The 20,339-nt window shown below is 44.0% G+C and overlaps 1 protein-coding gene across 1 annotated transcript; it reads right to left on the bottom strand.

Moving 5' to 3' along the window:
- Positions 1 to 830: 830 nt before the first annotated feature.
- Positions 831 to 19,418, bottom strand: ZNF212 (zinc finger protein 212). The gene is made up of 5 exons (XM_033863426.2): positions 19,267 to 19,418; positions 7,631 to 8,020; positions 7,372 to 7,498; positions 6,056 to 6,145; positions 831 to 5,253 (listed from the first exon to the last, which is right to left on the bottom strand). Exons 1-5 carry the CDS (start codon positions 19,288 to 19,290, stop codon positions 4,385 to 4,387), a joined length of 1,500 nt encoding a protein of 499 aa, XP_033719317.1. The 5' UTR covers positions 19,291 to 19,418; the 3' UTR covers positions 831 to 4,384.
- Between the last annotated feature and the right edge of the window lie 921 nt (positions 19,419 to 20,339).

Below are 20,339 nucleotides of genomic sequence, written 5' to 3'. Positions count from 1 at the left end.
GTACCCAGTCAGATCCTCACTGGCTCTCGCTGTTCTCACTCAAAAACCTTCTAACGTATCCCCCACCCCGGCAACAACAAAAGCATGCTGTACCTCTTCTTAGGTTAATAGTCCCAAATCGCAGTTAGATTCAGGTCACCCTTTTGCTCAAAACTCTCAGCTCCCCATTACTAACTCAATACAATCCAAACTCCTTAGTCTGACCCCAACCTCTCTTTCCAACCACGTCCCCCTACTCCCCTCTCCCACCCCACCCTCCAGACAAGTCGAATGAATTGGTGTTTATTGGTACATGCCCCATAAGGTCTAGTTTGGTCATGTCTCTCCTTTTTAGAATGTCCGTCATCTCATCCTTAAAGGTCCAGCTCAAATGTCATCTCTCATAAAGCCTTTCCCAATGTCCTGCAACTTGAATGTAATTGTTCTCTTACAGAATTTTAGCTTCATTTTCTATCTTCTATTAAAGTCCCTTGACAGCCTGTGAGCCCAAGAACAAAATCTGATTTAACCTTTTATCCCTCCCTCTGTAGACTCTGCACATGGAGGCTACTCAGATATTCACGGGTGAACAACATCTAAGGTATGCAAAGGTACAGTACAAGAAGGGAACAGATTTCCACCCCACTGTTCACAGCAGTATTATTTACAATTGTCAAGATATGGAAGCAACCTAAGCGTCCATCAACAGATGAATGGATAAAGATGTGGTACATATATACAATGGAATACTACTCGGTCATAAAAAAGAATGGAATTTTGCCATTTGCAACAACATGGATGGAAGTGGAGAGTATTATGCAAGTGAAATAAGTCAGACAGAGAAAGACAAATACTGTATGATATCACTTATATGTGGAATCTAAAAATACAACAAACCAGTGAATATAACAAAAAAGAAATAGACTCACAGATATAGAGAACAAATTAGTGGTTACCAATGGGGACAGGGAAGGGGGCAGGGGCAGCACAGGGGTAGGGGATTGAGAGGTACAAACTATTAGGCATAAAATAAGCTACAAGGATATACTGTACAGCACAGGGAATATAGCCAGTATTTTATAACTATAAATGGAGTATAACCTTTAAAAACTGTGAATCACTATACTGGACACCTGTAACTTACATGTTGTACATCAACTATACTTCAATTAAAAATAATTTTTTTTAAAGGAAATGTATTTTGATCGAATGTAAACTCAGCTAGGGCAAAGACTGTTTTTCTGTACACTGACATACCCCAAGTATTTAAAACAGTACCTAAATAATAGGTGCTCAACATATATTTGTTGAATAAAAGAAATGAACAAGGGAAGCTTCCACAAAAGGGGGCCTACGAACTGAGTAGTGAAAAATAAATAGTACTTGGTTCACAGAGAAGGGCATTCCCCGGAGAGGGAAAGCCTGAGCTGAATTCAGTCGTGGGAAAGTACAGCTTATTGACTAAGTGACGGGAATCCCACTGTGGCAGCAGGAGAGAGAATTTAGTGTGAGAAGCGAACAAACCCAGAGCAGGTTAGGTTGTCCAAGTCTTGAATCTACACTTAAAAGCTTGCTCTTCATCAGTAGCGTCAGTGCACTGCAAGGCTTTGAGGAAAGCCCATGTCCAATCTGTGTTCCAGGACAATAACCCTGGTAGCAAAAAGGACGTGATTAAGGGTAGGAGACCAGTTAGGTTACTGAGTGAAAAGTAGGTGGGCGATGATTAGGCCCTTACCTGGTGGAATAGGAAGGAGAAGATTGGACAGATGAGTCTCTGATGTTTGGCATTTCACTCTTCACTATATGCTGATTTAATCTATCTTGATCATCCCTATCCTTCAGGCAGTTGCACAGTCTGTTTCCTTCTCATCACCCAGCAGAGCAGACTTTCAATGAAGGACAGTTGAAGCAGGCCAAGATTTTTTGTATCACTTAAAACAGTGTATTCTGTGTGCAGAGCATGACCTGGAGATCCTGTTAAAATGCAGATTCTGATTCAGTGAGTCTCAGAGCCTGCCCTTCTACCAAGCTCCCAGGGGGTGCCAATGCTTCTGGTGCAGAGACCACACTTTGGGTAACAAGGACTTAGAATCCAACCCAGACACGAAGTCCTTAATCGTGGTCAGCCAGAAGCAACAGAGCCTGTGGTGGAGTGTGTGAGCACTGAAGCAAGATGGCCTGGTTCACAGCCACCTCTGCTTCTGCATCACCTTTCAGGTCTCTTCCCGCATCTCACGTGGGAAATGGGGTAATAATCGTACCCACCACATAGGGTCTTGTGAGGATTAAGTTCACTTTTATGTGAAGAACTTAGAACAGTGACTAGCACATGAGTGCTCAGTAAACATTAGCCATTATCACACTAGTCTGACGGATTAAGACAATCATTTCCCTGCCTCAAGAACCACCTAACTTTGCTGGAGAAATAGGAGCCTATCTTGTACTTTTTCTCCCCATGATGCGAGGCAAAGGCTGGTCACATTAAAGCACTCACTGGGAGGTAAGAATAGTCAAGGATGGGATAGGGGGTATCTCTAATGCAAAAACCCGCAGGCAGGAGACTGGAGAAGGGATTTAGGAGAGACGCTCCAGACGTTTTCCTCCATACAATGAAGCTGAGCACCTCTCACGGCGCTGCCCTACGACAGCTTCCCTCCACATTCCGTTTCTACACCAAGATAATCCCTTACCTTACAGCGACCAAACTCATTTTTATCTATTTATTTAGTTTCTTCTCAACCCCATATCCCACTCATTCCTCCCATGGGCAACCATAATGCCTGTATGTAACTTTTCGCTTCTATGTGTTCTTACAAAGTGATTTGTTTTGTGTACATGTTTTTAATTTACAGAAATGGTATTGTGTTATAGATCTCATTCAACTTGTTACATTCGCCACTCAGCACCATGTTTAAGATGGACCCACACGGCCACATGTGTAGCTAAGCCAATACCCCTAAGTGCTCCCCAGGACTCCTGGTGCACCCACCGTGTCTCACCTGCCCTCTCTACCTCCCAACGTTCAGATGCTCAGACTGCCTGCAGCCCTCGACCACCACAGGTGTTGGTGAGTATTCCCATACACGCCTCTTCTCATCTCCCTAGGTTTAAGGAAGGATGCAGGTCAGGCTATGCCATCAGGCCTCTGGCACTGCTCCAGGTCAGGCACCGCCTCCATCTTGGCCCCAGGAGGGTATTCTTGACAAATGGAGAAAAACATCAAACAGGAGTTTTGTGGGTTTTTTTTTTTTTTTTTTGGCTAGTAGTTAAGTTTTATTCTAGGCAACTGCAAACATCAAACGGGACATTCACATAGGACCCAGGAGCCCACTCTCATCTCCCCAAACAACAGTGGGGCAGGCATTCAACACTCCTGAGAGATGGGCATCTGTGTGCTTTTTTTCCACCATTTCAGGAATAGTCAATCCCAGAGCTACTGTGGAAAGTGTGTGATCTGAACAACCTCAAGAAACAACTGGTATAATAAAAACCAACTCAAGTAACCACTGGTATAAGCTGAACAACCTTAAGTAAAAAGTAGTCTTCTATGCTGGGAGGCTGCAGAACCGCAGCAAGGATGGGATGGAAGAGCAGAGAGAAACCCAAACTCAGAGAAGCAGGACCGTATCTCAGCTCCTTTACAGGACCCTTCATTCCCAGCAGGGGTTCTGGGGTCTAACCCTACTACTCTCCTCCTCTCGGTCAGGTAGCCCTATTCCGGAGTGCCAAGCACCCGCACAAGAGGGAGCCCAGCACTACGGCCCTGACTAAATGTGGGTGGGCTAAAAGAGCCCCATAAGTGATCCCCTCCCAGAGGGCAGGCCCAGTCCCCATGTTAGGAACAACTTCTACAACTCTGGAAATCTAAAAATTGTCAGACTTTTTTTTTAACCAACTAAAATCTAACTCCAAAAAAAAAGGGTCTTCAGAGCACGGTAAGCAGTTCATTTAAATTATTTCTTCTACTTGTTATTAACAAGGAGATGACAAAAGAAGAGCAGCTAGAGGGCTTCCACGTGTCTGCTCGCTCCTTTGGCCCGACTCAACCCTCGGGAAGACCTGAATGCCGGGACGGGCCCTGGAACAGGCCACCAGCCCTGCAGGCTCAGAGAGCCAACCCCAGCCCACGACTATCAACTCGGATGGGAAAAGCAGAGACTTGACGGTGCCACAGAGATGGCAAACTCGGCAGCAGGGTGAAGACAGCAGGAGAGGCCTGGCCCCGACTCCTCCTCTTCCGTGGTTTTCAGGGCAGCCTTTGGGCTCGGCCTGGCGCCTGGTCAAGGGAAAGCAAATCAAAGTGACTCCCCTCAGAAAGAAGTCAGTCCCTGACGCTACACTGTCTCTTCAGGGGGACAGTGCCAGCCCCCTCCGCCTCCCCCAGTCGGGCGAGGGGCCGGCACCCCTAAAGCAGGCCGTTGGGCCTTCCGGGCTCCAGGGCTGGCCCACCCCGCTCCCGCTGGTGGATCTTCTGGTGCTGCAGGAGGTGCTGCTTCTGGACAAAGCTCTTCTCACACTCAGGGCAGCTGTAGGGCCGCTCGCCCGTGTGGATGCGCTGGTGCCGCACCAGGTCGGACGGGTGGCTGAAGCTCTTGCCGCAGTAACCACAGATGAGGGCACTCCGGCTTTTCCTCCAAGGGATGTGGCCGGGCAGGGCGACCAGGCTGTTGGGTGAGAACCGCTCCTGGACCCGGCGGCCGGCACCGGGCCCCTCCTGCAGGTGGCAGCGCTGGTGGGTCAGCAGGCTCACCCTGCAGCTGAAGCTCCTTGTGCACACATCACACTGGTGCAGCTTTGCCTTCCGGGGCTGGGGCTTAAGCTGGGGCCGGGGCCGGGGCCGAAGGCTCTCCTCTGGCTCCGAGGCCGTGTAAGGCTCCCATCCTGAGTGGGTCCGCAGATGTGCGGCCAGCTGCTGCTTACAGCGGAAGATGGCCTCGCACTCGGAACATTCGTAGGGGCCAGCAGTGTCCCTTTTCAGCTTCAGGCCCTGCCCACGCTGCTGACCCAGCTGCAGCTGCCTGTTAGACTTCTGCTTCGGGGGGCAGCCCAGAGTTCTGCCACTGCCAGGGTCTCTACTGCCCTCAATGGGCTCCTCTGGATTAGTGTCCCCGGGACCTGATTCCAAGAGGACAGAACGTCCTTGACCATCCCAGAGCTCAGGCTGCTCCGGGCTCAGGAAAGCGTGCTCTTCGGCAATGCCCGAGAACTCTCCAGGAAGTTCCGCAGAGCCGTCCTGCGTGTACTGTATCTCCTGCTTGATCATAACCCCTTCCGCTGCCAAGACAAAGAAGAGCCACAAAAAAGATCACATTCTAGCACCTTTGGTTTTTTCAGAGCTGAACAAACATCTGTGAATTTCAGAAGGGCTCAAATCAAAGGACCCCAGGATCAAGGGAATCAGGATAATTTGGAAGAGGATGAGACAGATTGGGCTGCAAGACCTGAAAAAGTAACCTATACTCAGGTAGAGACATACTGATCAGAAATCCGAATATGTTAGTCTTACAGAACAGTGTTATAAATCCTCTAAGCTTGTCCACAAATTTGTATTCAACTCTGTGGAAAATGGTAAAGTATACATAGGTAACACCTAAGCTAATTTAAGTGTTACAGAGTGTTAAAATAATACATGTGAATAATTGAAAAAAAACCAAACAACCGAACCTATAGCTTAAAAATTCACGTATCCAGCTCTGTTCTTCCTGCATATTCTCCCCAAATTACCTGGTTTACAACGGTTTCTCCTGCCCCTTACCCAGTTAGCTTCACTCCTGAAGATCTGACCAACCCTATTCTCAATCTCCAGTGGGTTTTGACTAAGGCCTGTTAGACACTCTACACTGTCTGCAGGGCATAGAGAAGTGTGACACGGCCGTGAACCTTAGGGACTCCACACAGCAGTTAAGGAGGTAAGATACACATATAATAGGTGAGCTGATGATAATCATGAAGGACTTTAGAACAACTAAATGCCAGGTGAGGTTACTAACAATCAGTGTCTGGCCGTTTAGCAGTGGGGCAGCTCGCTACAGGCTGCAGGGAGCGGGCCTGGGTGGAGTGTTCTGGAGCCACTCACCTGGGTGGACACCACGAGCGTCTTCCTCCTCCAAGTCACCCAGCATCTCTGTACCCAACTCCGCTTCTCCTTCTGGCTGGCCGAGCACCTCTGGGTTGGAAACGGCACAGTGTGAGCCCAGGAGACAGTACTGGTCATTTGCCGATGAACAAGGTGACCAATGTCAAGGAGCTGATATTAAAACTTCAAAAGATTCAAAGTCACTTTCCCTTAGCAGTTTGGGACAATTAGAAAATTATGGCCAATTCGAGTGATCCATTCAGCTAACTGCTGCCTTCAATGCCCCTTCTCAGCCGTTTGAGGCACAGGTGGTCAGGCTTCAGAGCCCACTGCTTTCCTTCCAACACCACCATTGCCACCCACGGACATGGGCTCCTCTCCGGGTATCTAACTTCATCTGGGCTACAGCACTGCAAGGTAAGGTCAGCACCGCTATCCCCCACTATGACAGACAAGGAAACAGCCACTAGCAGAACACGTGAGCCAGTCGAGGTCACACAGTCCCATCTCTGACCTATTTGCTACTCCCCTCCCCCTCCGCTTCGCTCCAGGCATGCTGGCCTTCTTGACAAGGCTCCACGGACCTAGGTGCTAAAAGATTTTGTCAACCAAACAAAATGCATTTATTATGTAATAGCCTACATTTTACATATAAAGATGTACATCTATCAATCGGCACTTCTCATCAACACAAAATGAACACTGGGACCACAAGGACCATCTGTAATTCCAGGTAAATGCCAAGAAACAGTGTTTGGTGAGCCCATGCTGTCTGCCCATCCCAGGCAACAAAGGATTTCCTGTCAAGCAGTCCTAAGTATTAAATGCAGCATGAGGAACCCTAGCCATGTTAAACCCTAAGGCACATGATGACATCTTATCTATTAGTAAATATTATCAAGAACTGACTGGGGGCTTCCCTGGTGGCGCAGTGGTTGAGAGTCCGCCTGCCGCTGCAGGGGACACGGGTTCGTGCCCCGGTCCGGGAAGATCCCACATGCCGCGGAGCGGCTGGGCCCGTGAGCCATGGCCACTGAGCCTGTGCATCCGGAGCCTGTGCTCCGCAACGGGACAGGCCACAGCGGTGAACCGACTACATGAGCACAGGGAAGAAATACAAAATGCACAACACCAAGACCTTTCCGAAAGTCTTCATAAATTGAGGGCCTGGAGACTCCCATTTCTCAACCTGGCTGAGGCCAAGAGAGGATCCACAGCCCACTAGAATCACAGATGCAGCCTGGGTCACAAGCTACTTGGCCAAGAACTGTAGGATGCCTAAGAGCAAATTCTAGGGAGAAAACTCTGCTACTTACTTAGAGAGACCAGAGTCTCATAGCTGCTTTTCATCGCATTTGTGTACAGCTCCTTCTGCCAGCCCTCCAGGTTCTCCCACTCCTGCTCTGAAAAACAGACTCCATCATTTTCAAGTGACCTGGACACCTGAAATCACAAATGTCACATAGTGAGTGTCTCCTACCAAAGCCACAAAGGAAAAGCCAGCCACTGAGAATCTTCACTAACAAAGGGCTGGGCCCACCCCCTCTGGTCTGACTCTCAACCCTCAAGGCTTACCTTGGGGGCCTCACCCTTGCTGCCCGGGGGCAGCCGCAGGACCCAGAAGTTCCTGTTCCTCAGCAGGTTCTCCACGTTCTCCAGCCGCCTCTGCAGCAGCCCGTACTCCTGCAGCAGGGTCCCCAGCACCGCCCACTTGCCCTCCAGCTGGTTCCCCAACTCCACGGCCGTCTTCTCGCAGTCGGCCAGCTTCTTCTCAGCCGTCCCCGTCCGGCCCTCCAGGCTCTGCAGCCGGGCAGCCTGGGACTCCATCTTCTTCTCCACAGCTTGAATAGCGGCCACCACTGTCCAGAGTGAGATATCTGTGGTCTGCAAATAGGAGCTTTCCTCTGGTGCTTGTGGGGGCAGCGTGGAGGAAGTCAAAGGGGTGGAGCGGCGCTTCCTCCTGTGCTGAAGAACCAGATACGGCGTCAGGCAGTCAGTGTCACTTCCAAACAACAGGTGAAAAAACACAATGGGTCCAGTGGGTCCAGGAGCGCTTACAGCACCTAGTTTCTACTTCTTTTCTTTCTTTTCAATTTAAAAAGCATGTGCGGGGCTTCCCTGGTGGTGCAGTGGTTAAGAATCCGCCTGCCAATGCAGGGGACACAGGTTCGAGCCCTGGCCCGGGGAAGATCTCACATGCCACGGAGCAACTAAGCCCATGTGCCACAACTACTGAGCCTGCGCTCTAGAGCCCGCAAGCTACAACTACTGAGCCCGTGTGCCACAGCTACTGAAGCCTGCGCGCCTAGAGCCCGTGCTCCACAACAAGAGAAGCCACGACGATAAGAAGCCCACGCACCGCAACAAAGAGTAGTCCCGATCACTGCAACTAGAGAAAGGCCGCGCACAGCAACGAAGACCCAACACAGCCAAAAATAAATAAATAAATTTATTTAAAAAAAAAGATTAAGAGGCATATACCACGCAGTAAACTAATAAAAGCATGAAAAACATGTAAAAATAAAAAGCAGGTGCTTTTACATTCTGATACTGCAAACTATACATCTATCCTGTAACAAGAAAACGCTGAAAAGAAGAAAGAAAGAAAAATGTATGTAAAATACCACCGTCCAGAAATAAGCTTGGAATTTTGGTGTATTTCCTATAAGTTTTTTTCATCTTTTAACTTATTTCTTTTTCAACAAAACTGCAATCATATTGTACATGTTTCGTTACCTGTGTTTCACTGTCAGCATATTCCGTAAGACTTCCCTGCATCAGTATTCAGTTTTTAAGCCCATTTCTTTCTACTTGATATTTTGGACTATTTCTAACACTTTGCTATGATAAATGATGTAACTTACATCCACATTCAACTTCACATTCCTTCTTGATTTGTAGCTGATCACGTCAGCCCTGCTAAAAACCTTTCAGTGGCTCCCCACAATCAAGACAAAATTCCTTAGCAGGACCTACAAGACTCACCTCATTCATCTTTGCACCCTAGCAACTAGTATAGTGAAAACACCTACTAAATCCTTCATAAACATTTACTTAAATGACTTGACTAAGTCCTCGGACATTGTCCTTAGACTTCACATTTTTATGGTCTGTCCCAGATAGTAGAAAAATCACTGTGGCTGAACCTCGAAATTACTAAAACCAACACCTGGGAAGTCTTCCTGAACTGCCTCTTGCCCTCACTGTCTCACTGCATGTTCATTTCAGTCCTAAACCCCTGAAACTTCATATTCTCAAGTGTAACAGCATACACTTGATTCAAGGCTGCTTCTCTAACCATAATGAGGACACTGAGAACAAGGCACTGAAAGGAAATATCTTTGAAAGAACTGCTAGGGCCAGAGCTTATGGTCTGGAGAAAGAGGGGACAAGATGAAACCAACCGGCACAGAACTGAACTCTTAAGTTTGGCCATGACCTACTCCAGTTAACCAACTCAGTTCATTATTTAGCATACAGTCAAAAGCTTAAATATCCCCCTTAAAAAAGATTTAAAGAAAAGTTTAATGTAAAAGAAAAATACAAATGAAACAAAAAACTTAGATTACTGGGTAAATTCATTTCATCACATGTTCTGCTTTTAACTTTAAGTCTCTAAGTCTCTAGTTTTTTGGAATCTCCTCTTTCCTTTCTGTGGCCAGCACTGTGTTGCTTTCTAGCACTTTTTCCAAACAGGAAGGTGGGTTGGGATCTGAGCAGAGAAATAACATCTCTCCTCTTCCACACAGTCAAAGGCTAAAAAGAGCAGGCAAGCCAAGGTTCCTCTTTTCTTTTGTTTTAAATTATCTATCATGACAGAAACAATTTGAATGTCCATCAACTGGTGAATGGATAAACAAACAAACTGTATCCATTCGTATGTTATGGGTTCAATTGTGTCTCCCCAAAAAGGTATGTGGACGTCCTAACCCCTAGTACCTCACAATGTGATTTTACTTGGAGATAGTCTTTACCGAGTAATCAGGTTAAAATGAGGTCATGACAGTGGGCTCTAATCCAATGTGACTGGTGTCCTAGTAAAGAAGGAGGAATACGGACAGAAACAAACACACAGAGAGAGAACAGACAATGTGAAGGCACATACAAGGAGAAGACAACCACGTGAAAGTGGAGGCAGAGGTTGGAGTTATGCGGCAACAAGCCAAGGAAACACCTGGCACCACCAAAAGCTGGGGGAGAGGCATGGAACAGACTCTCCCTCACAGTCCTCATAAGGAACCAACCCGGTGGACACCCTGATTGCAGACTTCTAGCCTCTGCAACTGTGAGACAATAAATTTTGTGGTTAAGCCACCTAGTTGGTGGGATTTTTTTACAGCAGCCCTAGGAAAGACATATCGTATATCAGAATACTCCTCAGCAATGAAAAGGAACAAATTATTGAGACTTGTAACAACATGGGTAAATACCAAAATCACTAGGCTACGTGAAAGAAGCCAGACACAAAATGCTACATACTGTATTCCATTTACGTGACACTGAGGAAAAGGGAAAACTATAGACACAAAACAGAGATCAGTGGTTGCCAGAGGCGGGGATTGGGGGAAATTAATTACTTAGGGGTAATTTCTGGGATGATGACAATATTCTATAACTTGGTAATATGATGGCTACACGTTTTTCAAAACTCACTTAACTACAGTTATGCCGAAGGAGTAAATTTTACTGTATGTAAATTATATCTCAGTAAGCAACACTCAGAACGTTAAGGAGAAAATATTAGCTATTATAAAAGATACCATAAACAAAGTCTAAAAACAAACTGGGAGAGAATATCTGTAAACAGGATATGAAGCGCAAAGGAAAGATAAACAATCCAAAGATAAAACTGCAACTATAAATAATTTGCGAAAGTGGAAATGCAGGTGGTCAATAAGCCAATGAAAAGACAGCCACATTAGCAGTCAGGAATGCACATACAACCAAATGAAACCACTTTTCACCCACGAGGTTGAGAAATATGAAAGAAAGGGGCAGGAACAACATTCAGAGCTGACTATGACGTGGTAAAACTGGCACTTCCATAACACTCCTGGAAGGAATGAAAAATACTACAAACTTTGAGGAAAGAAAATATCCAGGAAGTCATTAAAAACCCTTTCACCTAGTAGTACCGCTATGGGAATCTTCAAAAATAAATGGCATTACTGTTTAGTGACATACATACAAAGATGATTACTGGCAACATTCTCTGGAATAGCCAAAACTTGGAAATAATCTAGATGTCTAATATTTTTTTTGGCCACACCGCGTGGCTTGCGGTACCTTAGCTCCCCAACCAGGGATTCAACTCGGGCCATGGCAGTGAAAGCACCAAGTCCTAACCACTGGACCGCAAGGGAACTCCCTCTAGATGTCTATTAATAAGAGGATGGTTAAATAAATTATGGCACGACCAAAGATGATGTTATACAACTATTAAAAAGAATGAGTTAGATCTGTATGTATGGTTTGGAAGACTGTTCATCATACATTGATAGGCTGTCAACTTTTAGGGAAACATATTTATTCTGACTTCATTTTCCTAAAGAAGAGAAAAGATACGTGTATATGTTTCCACACACAGAAAGGTTTGGGAAGGTATTCACCAAACTATACTAACATGAGTCAGTCTCAGGATATGAGAGAGAGGAATTTTAATCTTTGATTATAAACTATTGCTTGTTTGACTTTTTCAATAAACACATATTCCTCCATAATTTTTTTCTTAAGTTCCATATATAAGAAAATTCCTGAAGGTAGTGAGAAATTTTTTAAAAGTATACTTACACTAACTGTATTTCTAGATTTTCTGGGACAGTCCTGCTTGCATATTGTATCATAGTGTCAGATCATGTATCATACATTGGGCCTGCAGCCATGGTCTGAAACCCATTAAGTACAAGACACAGCCCCTGTTGTTTAGACACCTACCATCTGCTTGAGTAAAACACTGAACAATTAAATAACGCTCTAAAGTGATACTTGCTTAAGCTGGACTAGATGATATTTAAGGTCACTTCTGAGATACCATGACTTACTGAATAGTTTAAAAAAGAATATTTACATAATACATAAAATATATAAAGTAGTGACAACAAATCTCCACGTAACCACCACTCAGTTTAAAAAATTAATTAATTAAAGTTAAATATATATGTATATACACACACATATACACATGCACACAGCATACCTCGGAGAATACTGTGGGTTCTTAAAGCAAGTATCACAATTAAGCAAGTCACATGAATTTTTTGGTTTTCTAGTACATAGAAAAAGTTATGTTTACACTGTTCTGTAGTCTAATGCAATGGCATTACATCTAAAAAAAGTATATACCTTAATTAAAAAATCAAATTTTTTCAGGTAAATAATGCTGACCATCATCTGAGCCTTCTTTCTGTAATATTAACATCAAAGTTCACAGATCACCATAACAAATATAAAAACAATGAAAAAGTTCAAAATATTTTGAGAATTACCGAAATGTGACACAGAGACACAAAGTGAGCAAACACGTTGGAAAAATGGTCGATGACAGACTTGCTCAACACAGAGTTGCCACAAACCTTCAGTGTGTAAGAAACACAGTATCTACCAAGTGCAATAAAGCAAAGCACAATACAATGAGGTATGCGTGTGCGTGTGCGTGTGCGTGCGTGTGCGTGTGCGTGTGCGTGTGTGTGTGTGTGTTTTATATATATCACCTTTACAGTCCTTTGTGCAACTCTCTGAAGTAACTACTATCCCAAATTTGGTTTTTACTATTAACTGCCCTTTTTCATGTTTGTTTTTTTTTTACGTTTGTTTCCAAAAAATATATATTCTTTAAATTTTGCATGTTTTAGGATTTTATATGAACAAGTCACTCTTCTACAACTCCTGGGAATAGCTTGTTGTTGCAGGTGGCTTTAATTCATTCATTTTCATTGCTGTATAATATTCCATCGTGTGACTATACCACAGTTTATTTTTCTATTCCACTATTGATGTTTCCCCATCTCTGTCATTACAAGCAGTGCTATGATAAATAGAATTGTGTCTGGCTTCTAGTGGACATGGGCAAGTTTCCCAAGGGTATAGTCCTAGGAGGGGAATTGTTGGCTCATAGGGTATATACACATCCTAAACTTAAGCAGATAATGTCAAATGTTTTCCAAAGCAGTCATACCAATTTCATTCTTGTCAGAAGTCTGTAAGTATTCTGGCTGTTCCACAGCTTCATCAACATTTGTTACTGTCAAACTAAAATTTGCATCCCTCTAGTAGATCTGAAATGATACCTCATCATGGTTTTAACCTGCATTTTCCTTGATTTTTAACAAGGGATAAGCATCTTTTTTATGTTTATTGGCCATTCAAACTTCCTCTGACTGAAATGTTTAATCCATTTATCTTTTGGGTTATCTGGCTTCTCATAGGATCTATGAGGTTGTCTCATACAATTTCTCTGTAAATTCTGTATACTAATCTTTATCAGTCATATGTGTTACAAATAACTTCCCTTATTTGTGCCTCATTTTAAAATTCTCTTTATTATCATTTGATTAAAAGTCCTTAGTTTTAACGTAGTTGAGTTTTATCAGCATTAATTCTTTTGTGGTTTGAACTTTTGTGTCAGGTGTAAAAAAAAAAATCTATATCCCACAATACTGTCTTCTAAACACTTGATAGTTTTGACTTTCACATTTAAGCATTTATCTCAACTAGAACTGAGACAGTATTTGTGTACAGTGCAAGCTTTGATTTTCATATGAAAGTCAATAAATAGATCTAATACTATATAATGAAAAATCCATCATTTACCCACTAATTTTTTTTTTTTTTTTTTTTTTTTGCGGTACGCGGGCCTCTCACTGTGTGGCCTCTCCCACTGCGGAGCACAGGTTCAGGACGCACAGGCTCAGCAGCCATGGCTCACAGGCCCAGCTGCTCCGCGGCATGTGGGATCTTCCCGGACCGGGGCACGAACCCGTGTCCCCTGCATTGGCAGGCGGACTCTCAACCACTGCGCCACCAGGGAAGCCCTACCCACTAATTTTTAATGCTATCTCTGTCATAAATCAAGTTTTCATACATACAGTCAGTCTGTTTCTGGCATCTCTGTTCTGTTCTATGGGTCAATTTTTCTACTGCTTTACCAAAATTACCATCTTAATGACCACAGCTTTTTGATAATTATTGATACAAGTCCCACCTCCTTATTTTACAGGAGTATCTTGACTAATTTTGGCCTGTTGATAGTTTACAAGCTCGAAAGGTTTCATAAAAATATCTTTAGAGATTTTGTTTGGCACTGCATCAAGTCCATAGATAAATTTGAGAAGTGACATCTTTAGGATAAAATGTTTCAATTCACACACACAGTATATACTCCTTTTGTAAGGTATTTTTTAACACCTTTTGGTATTTAAATATATTCCATAGGTATCTGTTCCAATCATCAATTGCTATATCATAAATAATCCCAAATTTTGTGGCTTAAGACAACAACATCTATTTTGTTCACGAATCTGCAATTGAGGGTTTGTCAGGGACAGTTTGTGTCTGCCCCACTCCATGTCAAGCAGAGCAAATCATAGGCATGTAGGTGCTGGAATCGCCTGAAGAATCCCAAGCCACATGGAGAGGGATGTTGGTGGTGGTGATGGTGATGTTCTGTTCAACAACCCTACCTAAGGTCCTGGTCTACAGTCAGCATCAGCCACCAGAACACACTTTCATTTCTAATGGGGTATTTTTGCCTTCTCTCTTTTTTCACTAATCTCTCTGAACGTTGAAATTATATATTGATATGTGGATAAAAAAATTAGTATTATCCTCTATATCTGTGCTGTCCAATATAACAGCCACTAGAAACATGTGGATGCTTAAATTTAAATTAATTAAAATTAAATTAAAAATTCAGTTCCTCAGCTATTGAGCCACATTGCAAGTGCTCAAAATAGCCACATGTACTTTGTAGCTACTACGCTGAACAGGACAGAGAGAATATTTCCATCATCTCAGAAAGTTCTGTTGAATGCACTACACCCTTACTAGTTTTTCTCTGCTTGATAAAATACTAAGGTTGTGTTAAAATTTCTACTACGATAATGGATTTTCCTTGTAGTTCTATCAATTTTTGTTTTATATATTTTGAGACAGTATAATTAGGTGCACATAAGATTAGAAATGTCCTATCAGCCTGGTAAATTGAGTCTTTTGCTATTATAAAAGTAGTAGTAGCCGTCTATCTCTAGCAATATTAATACAGTTAAGCCATTTTTCTTTTGATTAGTATTAGCCTGATACATGTTTTCATATCCTGTTATATTCAACCATTTCTATAGCTTTATCTTTCAGTTGTATCTCTTATAAGCCATTTGCTGAACTTTAACCAATCCTATCAATCTTTGCCTTTTAACTAGAACATTTAGTCCATTTACATTTACTGTAATTGTTGACCTATTTTTATTTATTTTTACCTTTTTTGTGCTATTTATCCCATCTTTTTTCTTGCCTTCTTTTAGATAATTTTTTCTTATTCTATTATCCCCCCTTTTAAATTGTAAGTTATACAGCCAATTTCTAGTCTTTTAGCAACCATCCTAGAAATTACTTACAAAGACCTTTAAATATCTGAATTCTGATCATCTCTTCCTAACGTTTACATCAATGCTGCCATGTATTTTAATTCTGCCTTTGGTTTTAACCCACAAGAGATTATTACTGTTTTATTCAGTCAATAGTTGTTTAGATTTACCCATTTTAATGGATCATCATACTTTCTTACACTTTCACTTTCCACTTAAGATAATTTTCCTTGTACCTGAAGTATATCCTTTAGAACTTCCTTTAATAAGAGTATATTGGTGAGGGAGACGCAAGTGGGAAGAGATATGGGAACATATGTATATATATAACTGATTCATTTTGTTGTGAAGCTGAAACTAACATACCATTGTAAAGCAATTATACTCCAATAAAGATGTTAAAATGAAAAAAAAAAAGAGTATATTGGTAACAAATTGTCAGTTTTAATTTGTTTGAAAATATTTTATTTTACCTTTTTTTTTTGAAAGGTACTTTTGCACAGTTTTAAAATATGGGATTACATAGTTATTTTCTTTTAGCCCTTTGATGAAACCATTCTACTGTTGGCTGGCTTCCACTGTTGCTGAGAAGCTGAACCTCATCAGCCTTACAATGGTTCATTTGAAGTTAATCTTTTTTGTTTGGCTGCTTTTAAGAATTCTCTCTGCCTTGTATTCTGTACTTTCACTATTACGTGTCTAGGTAGAGATTTCTTTATGTTTATCCTGATTGGGATCTACGGGACTTCTAAGTATTAGTATTTGCATCAGTCCTACAATATCCTCAGCCACTAGATATTCATCAAATATGTCCTCCAGTGCAGATTGTGTGTGTGCATGTGTGTGTGTGCACGCGCGCGTGCATGTGTGTGTGTGTTTCCTACTGGAATTCCAATATGTTTTTCTTCTGGAATTGCAATATCTGAAATCTCTGAAGGTCTAATTTTGTTGCCCATTAATTTTACTGGCTTTTTCTCATAGTTTTTCATCGCTTTTTGGATAACTTTTTATTGTGAATTCATTTTTCTTGGCATTTTATCTGAGAATTATCTGAAGTCTGAGTTAAGTGTAGACTCCTCTGGAGAAGATCTGTGTTTATTTCTTATAGACGGCTGGAGGCTCTACTTTAAACTAAATTCTTGGCTTAAGGTTTCCCAGACACCAAGGTTGTGTGAATTCAGGCAATAAACCCACTTGAGAGTCAACATGAATTTTCAAGGGGCACCTTGCACCCATCTCCCAGCACCAAGGTTTGACATGATTTTCTTTGCAATCACTCCTTGGGGGTAAGAGCTTACTTCCAGTTCACACTGAACGTTGCCCTTTGAAGTCTCAGTTTTATGAGACTGGAGTAGGAGGCGTCTTAGACTCCCCACCGTAGGCTCTGAGTTTTGTCTTCTATTTTCCAGGCCCCTTGAGGTCATAAACACTACAGATGAATGTTCAGCCAATGCCCTCAAAGTTGGCTTCAGAACTCTGCTTACCTCTTAAGCACTCCATTTTCCACTTAGTCTTTGGGCTCCACTTATTCTTTATTTTTTTTAATTTATTTTATTTATTTATTTTTGGCTGTGTTGGGTCTTCGTTGCTGCGTGTAGGCTTTCTCTAGTTGCAGTGAGCGGGGGCTACTCTGCATTGCGGTGCACGGGCTTCTCATTGCAGTGGCTTCTCCTGTTGCAGACACAGGCTCCAGGTACATGGGCCTCAGTAGTTGCGTCACTTGGGCTCAGTAGCTGTGGCATGCAGGCTCTAGAACGCAGGCTCAGTAGTTGTGGTGCACGGGCTTAGTTGCTCCCTGGCATGTGGGATGTTCCCAGACCAGGTATTGAACCCGGGTCCCCCGCATTGGCAGGCGGATTCTTAACCACTGCGCCACCAGGGAAGCCCCTCCACGTATTCTTTACTAGCTACATTTCAAATATATTTGTTTTTCCCCCTCAGCATTTTTAGTTGTTTTCATCAGGGCACCCACTTGGCCATACTGTCAAATAAAAGGTACAGAATCTTCATCTCAAGATGATAAAAGAAATATGCTCAAGGACAATTTAAATACGTTCTGCAATGACAGATCCATAAATTACTTAAAGGATAGGTGGGGATTTTGGAGGATCTTTAAGACTTCTTCTTTTTTTTTTTTTTTTTTTTGCGGTACGCAGGCTTCTCACTGTTGTGGCCTCTCCCGTTGCGGAGCACAGGCTCCGGATGCGCAGGCTCATTGGCCATGGCTCACGGGCCCAGCCGCTCCGCGGCATATGGGATCTTCCCAGACCGGGGCACGAACCCACGTCTGCTGCATCGGCAGGCGAACCCTCAACCACTGCGGCACCTGGGAAACCCAAGACTTCTTTTTAACAAGGTCTGTTGTAGACATGTAGGTAACGGCGCTGACCAGTCAAGAAGTACTCTGGAAATTAGTAACTTGTCCTCCTGCCCGACTTTAGTACTACAATTTGATCTTGGGGAAAAGGCAAGTCTTTGACTGGATCACCTTAACTTAAAGGAATCAAAACGAGGTAAATATTGTGATTATCATGAACATCTGTGTCTTGTTTCCATAATTTGTTGAAAGCAAACACTGTGTTCTTTAAGTCTTCCAATCCTTCCCCTCTTAGTTCTTACCCACTTCCTACAAGAACCAAATACAATGCACCCAGCTCATGGTCAAGTTTTCACTACAGGATCTCCTTAGCCCTCTATCCTCACAAAGGTCTCACACGATTTTGAAAGTGTTTCTAGATCGAGAAATGCTGCACTAAAAACCAACTAAACTCCATCTACCCTTCCTATAACAAATCATCCTGTATCATTAAAATAACCACCACTTTGTAATAATATGAGAGTGTCAGAGCTGCCAGAAACCTTAGAGATCGTCTAGTAACTAGTCCAACACTCTCAACTTACAGCTAAGGAAAAGGAGGCTTCAAGTGAACAAAGTTGCCTAAAATCACTAAAGTGGATAGCTGAGAGCTGAGTTACGGCTGATACCTAGTTTCCCGACACCGTGCCCAAGCTCCACGTCTTGCCATTCCCTGAATGGGGACATCTGGGGAAGGGGGAGAGGGAAAGAGATCGACAGCTTCACAGACAAAAGCCAACAACTACACAGTGAGATAACACCTGTCCCAAGGAGAGGAAGCCCAGCCTGACTTCAACCTGCGGCTGCAACCCAGGGCAGAGTCTGTAGCAGGAGAGCACGGCAGAAGAAACGAGGGAAACCCATCAGCCCGAGAACGAGCTGGTCGCAGAGAGGCAGAGTCCTGGGGTCCCCGAAGCACCGGGCAAGTTCACTGGCAGTGACGGGGACCCAAGGTTTCCAATCCGCGCCCCCTCGCCAGCCTGGAAACGGGCTCTCTTAGGGCGGGACGAAAACGTGTAGGGACGGTAGCAAATCCAAGAACATGAAACAAACCTCCGAGAAGTTTCTCGGCGAAGGCGCGTGGCACTGGGGCTGTGGCCCGACGCGGAGGAAACCGACAGGGCGAGGGCAGAACTCTGGGGTTGCGCGGAGAGGTCGGCGTTGACCCACGCCAGCTGCGGACCACGGCCGCCCAGCCCCGCACCTCGAAGCCCCGCCCCGGCCGGGGCTCAGCCGTCCCGAACGCGCCCTCGGGTCCGCGCCAGGAGGACTCTTACCCGAGCAGGCGCCGACTCCGCCATGGCTGCCAGTCGCCCCCCAACACCCGGGCCCCGCCTGATACGCCTCGGGGTGCGTGCGGGTCCGCTGGGCGCCCCCGGCACCTCCTCGAAGCTGCCCCCAACGCCGTGTTGATACAAGGTGCATTATGGGAGTTCGGCCCTCCCGGGCCAATACCGGCTCCAGCCGCTCCTCCTCACCGCGCGGCATTCCCTTTGCGCCTCCATGCGGCAGGAGGGTGAACAGCACCTCGGCACTCCGAGCCCGAGAGGGACAAAAGGACTCGGTGCTTCCCAGTCAAGTGCATGTTCGGAATTTAAGGCAAACCCATGGACCTTTTTGTGTCTTCTACGTACCCAGCACTCTGGTAGGTGCTTTGAGGGATTCAAAAAAGTATAAAAATCAGACTTTGCTCTGAGGGAAGAACGTGTAATCTGGTTGGGGAAAAGAGATACGGTCCCAAATGGCAAGCAGTTTTATTCCAAAAGTACACCTGTTATTTCACTTTTTAGAAACTAGAAATACACTTCTCATACCAGCAGTGGGTTAGGTGCCCAGGCCAACCCCCTGAAGCTTATCAATGATAGTAATCATGCCTTGGAAAATCCAAGATAGCCCTGATTTCATACCCAGCCCACACGCTACACGTTAAACCATGCATTCTGCGTTTTGGATTGAAAAGCATGGTTATCTTACCATTTGAGTACGCAACACACAACACTAATGCAACGTAATTATGTAATTTGTGCCACATTTTCTCTATAGAGACAGGCGATGAATTTCCACTTCGAATGATAGGCATGAAGCAATTCCCCTGAGAGCTAAACTCTTAAGATCAACAGGAAAGTATGTTCACGTGACTGGCTCCTTAGTGTGCAGGGCTCAGTTCAGACCTTACCTCCTCCGACAGACATTCCCTGTCCACCCTGTCTACAGCGCAACACCCTCCTCCATCCCAACACTCAATCCTGTTATCCTGCCCGAAATTTTTCATAGCATTTATCACTATCTGAAATAGCCTCATTTTTTTCATTAGTTTGCATCATAATTATGTTTCACTAAAATATCTCCA

The sequence above is a fragment of the Tursiops truncatus genome, chromosome 9 (assembly GCF_011762595.2).
Source record: "Tursiops truncatus isolate mTurTru1 chromosome 9, mTurTru1.mat.Y, whole genome shotgun sequence".
Taxonomy (NCBI): Eukaryota; Metazoa; Chordata; class Mammalia; order Artiodactyla; family Delphinidae; genus Tursiops; species Tursiops truncatus.
Note: the sequence above shows the minus strand (reverse complement) of the source record. Positions and strands in the feature narration are given on the sequence as shown.

Excerpts from the sequence above, each read along its gene's own strand:
- ZNF212 (XM_033863426.2), bottom strand. The coding sequence starts at position 19,290 with ATGGCGGAGTCGGCGCCTGCTCGG. Across the intron at positions 7,499-7,630 it reads GCAAGGGTGAGGCCCCCAAG|GTGTCCAGGTCACTTGAAAA; the intron begins GTAAGCCTTGAG and ends TTGTGATTTCAG. Across the intron at positions 6,146-7,371 it reads TGAGACTCTGGTCTCTCTAA|AGGTGCTCGGCCAGCCAGAA; the intron begins GTAAGTAGCAGA and ends TTTCCAACCCAG.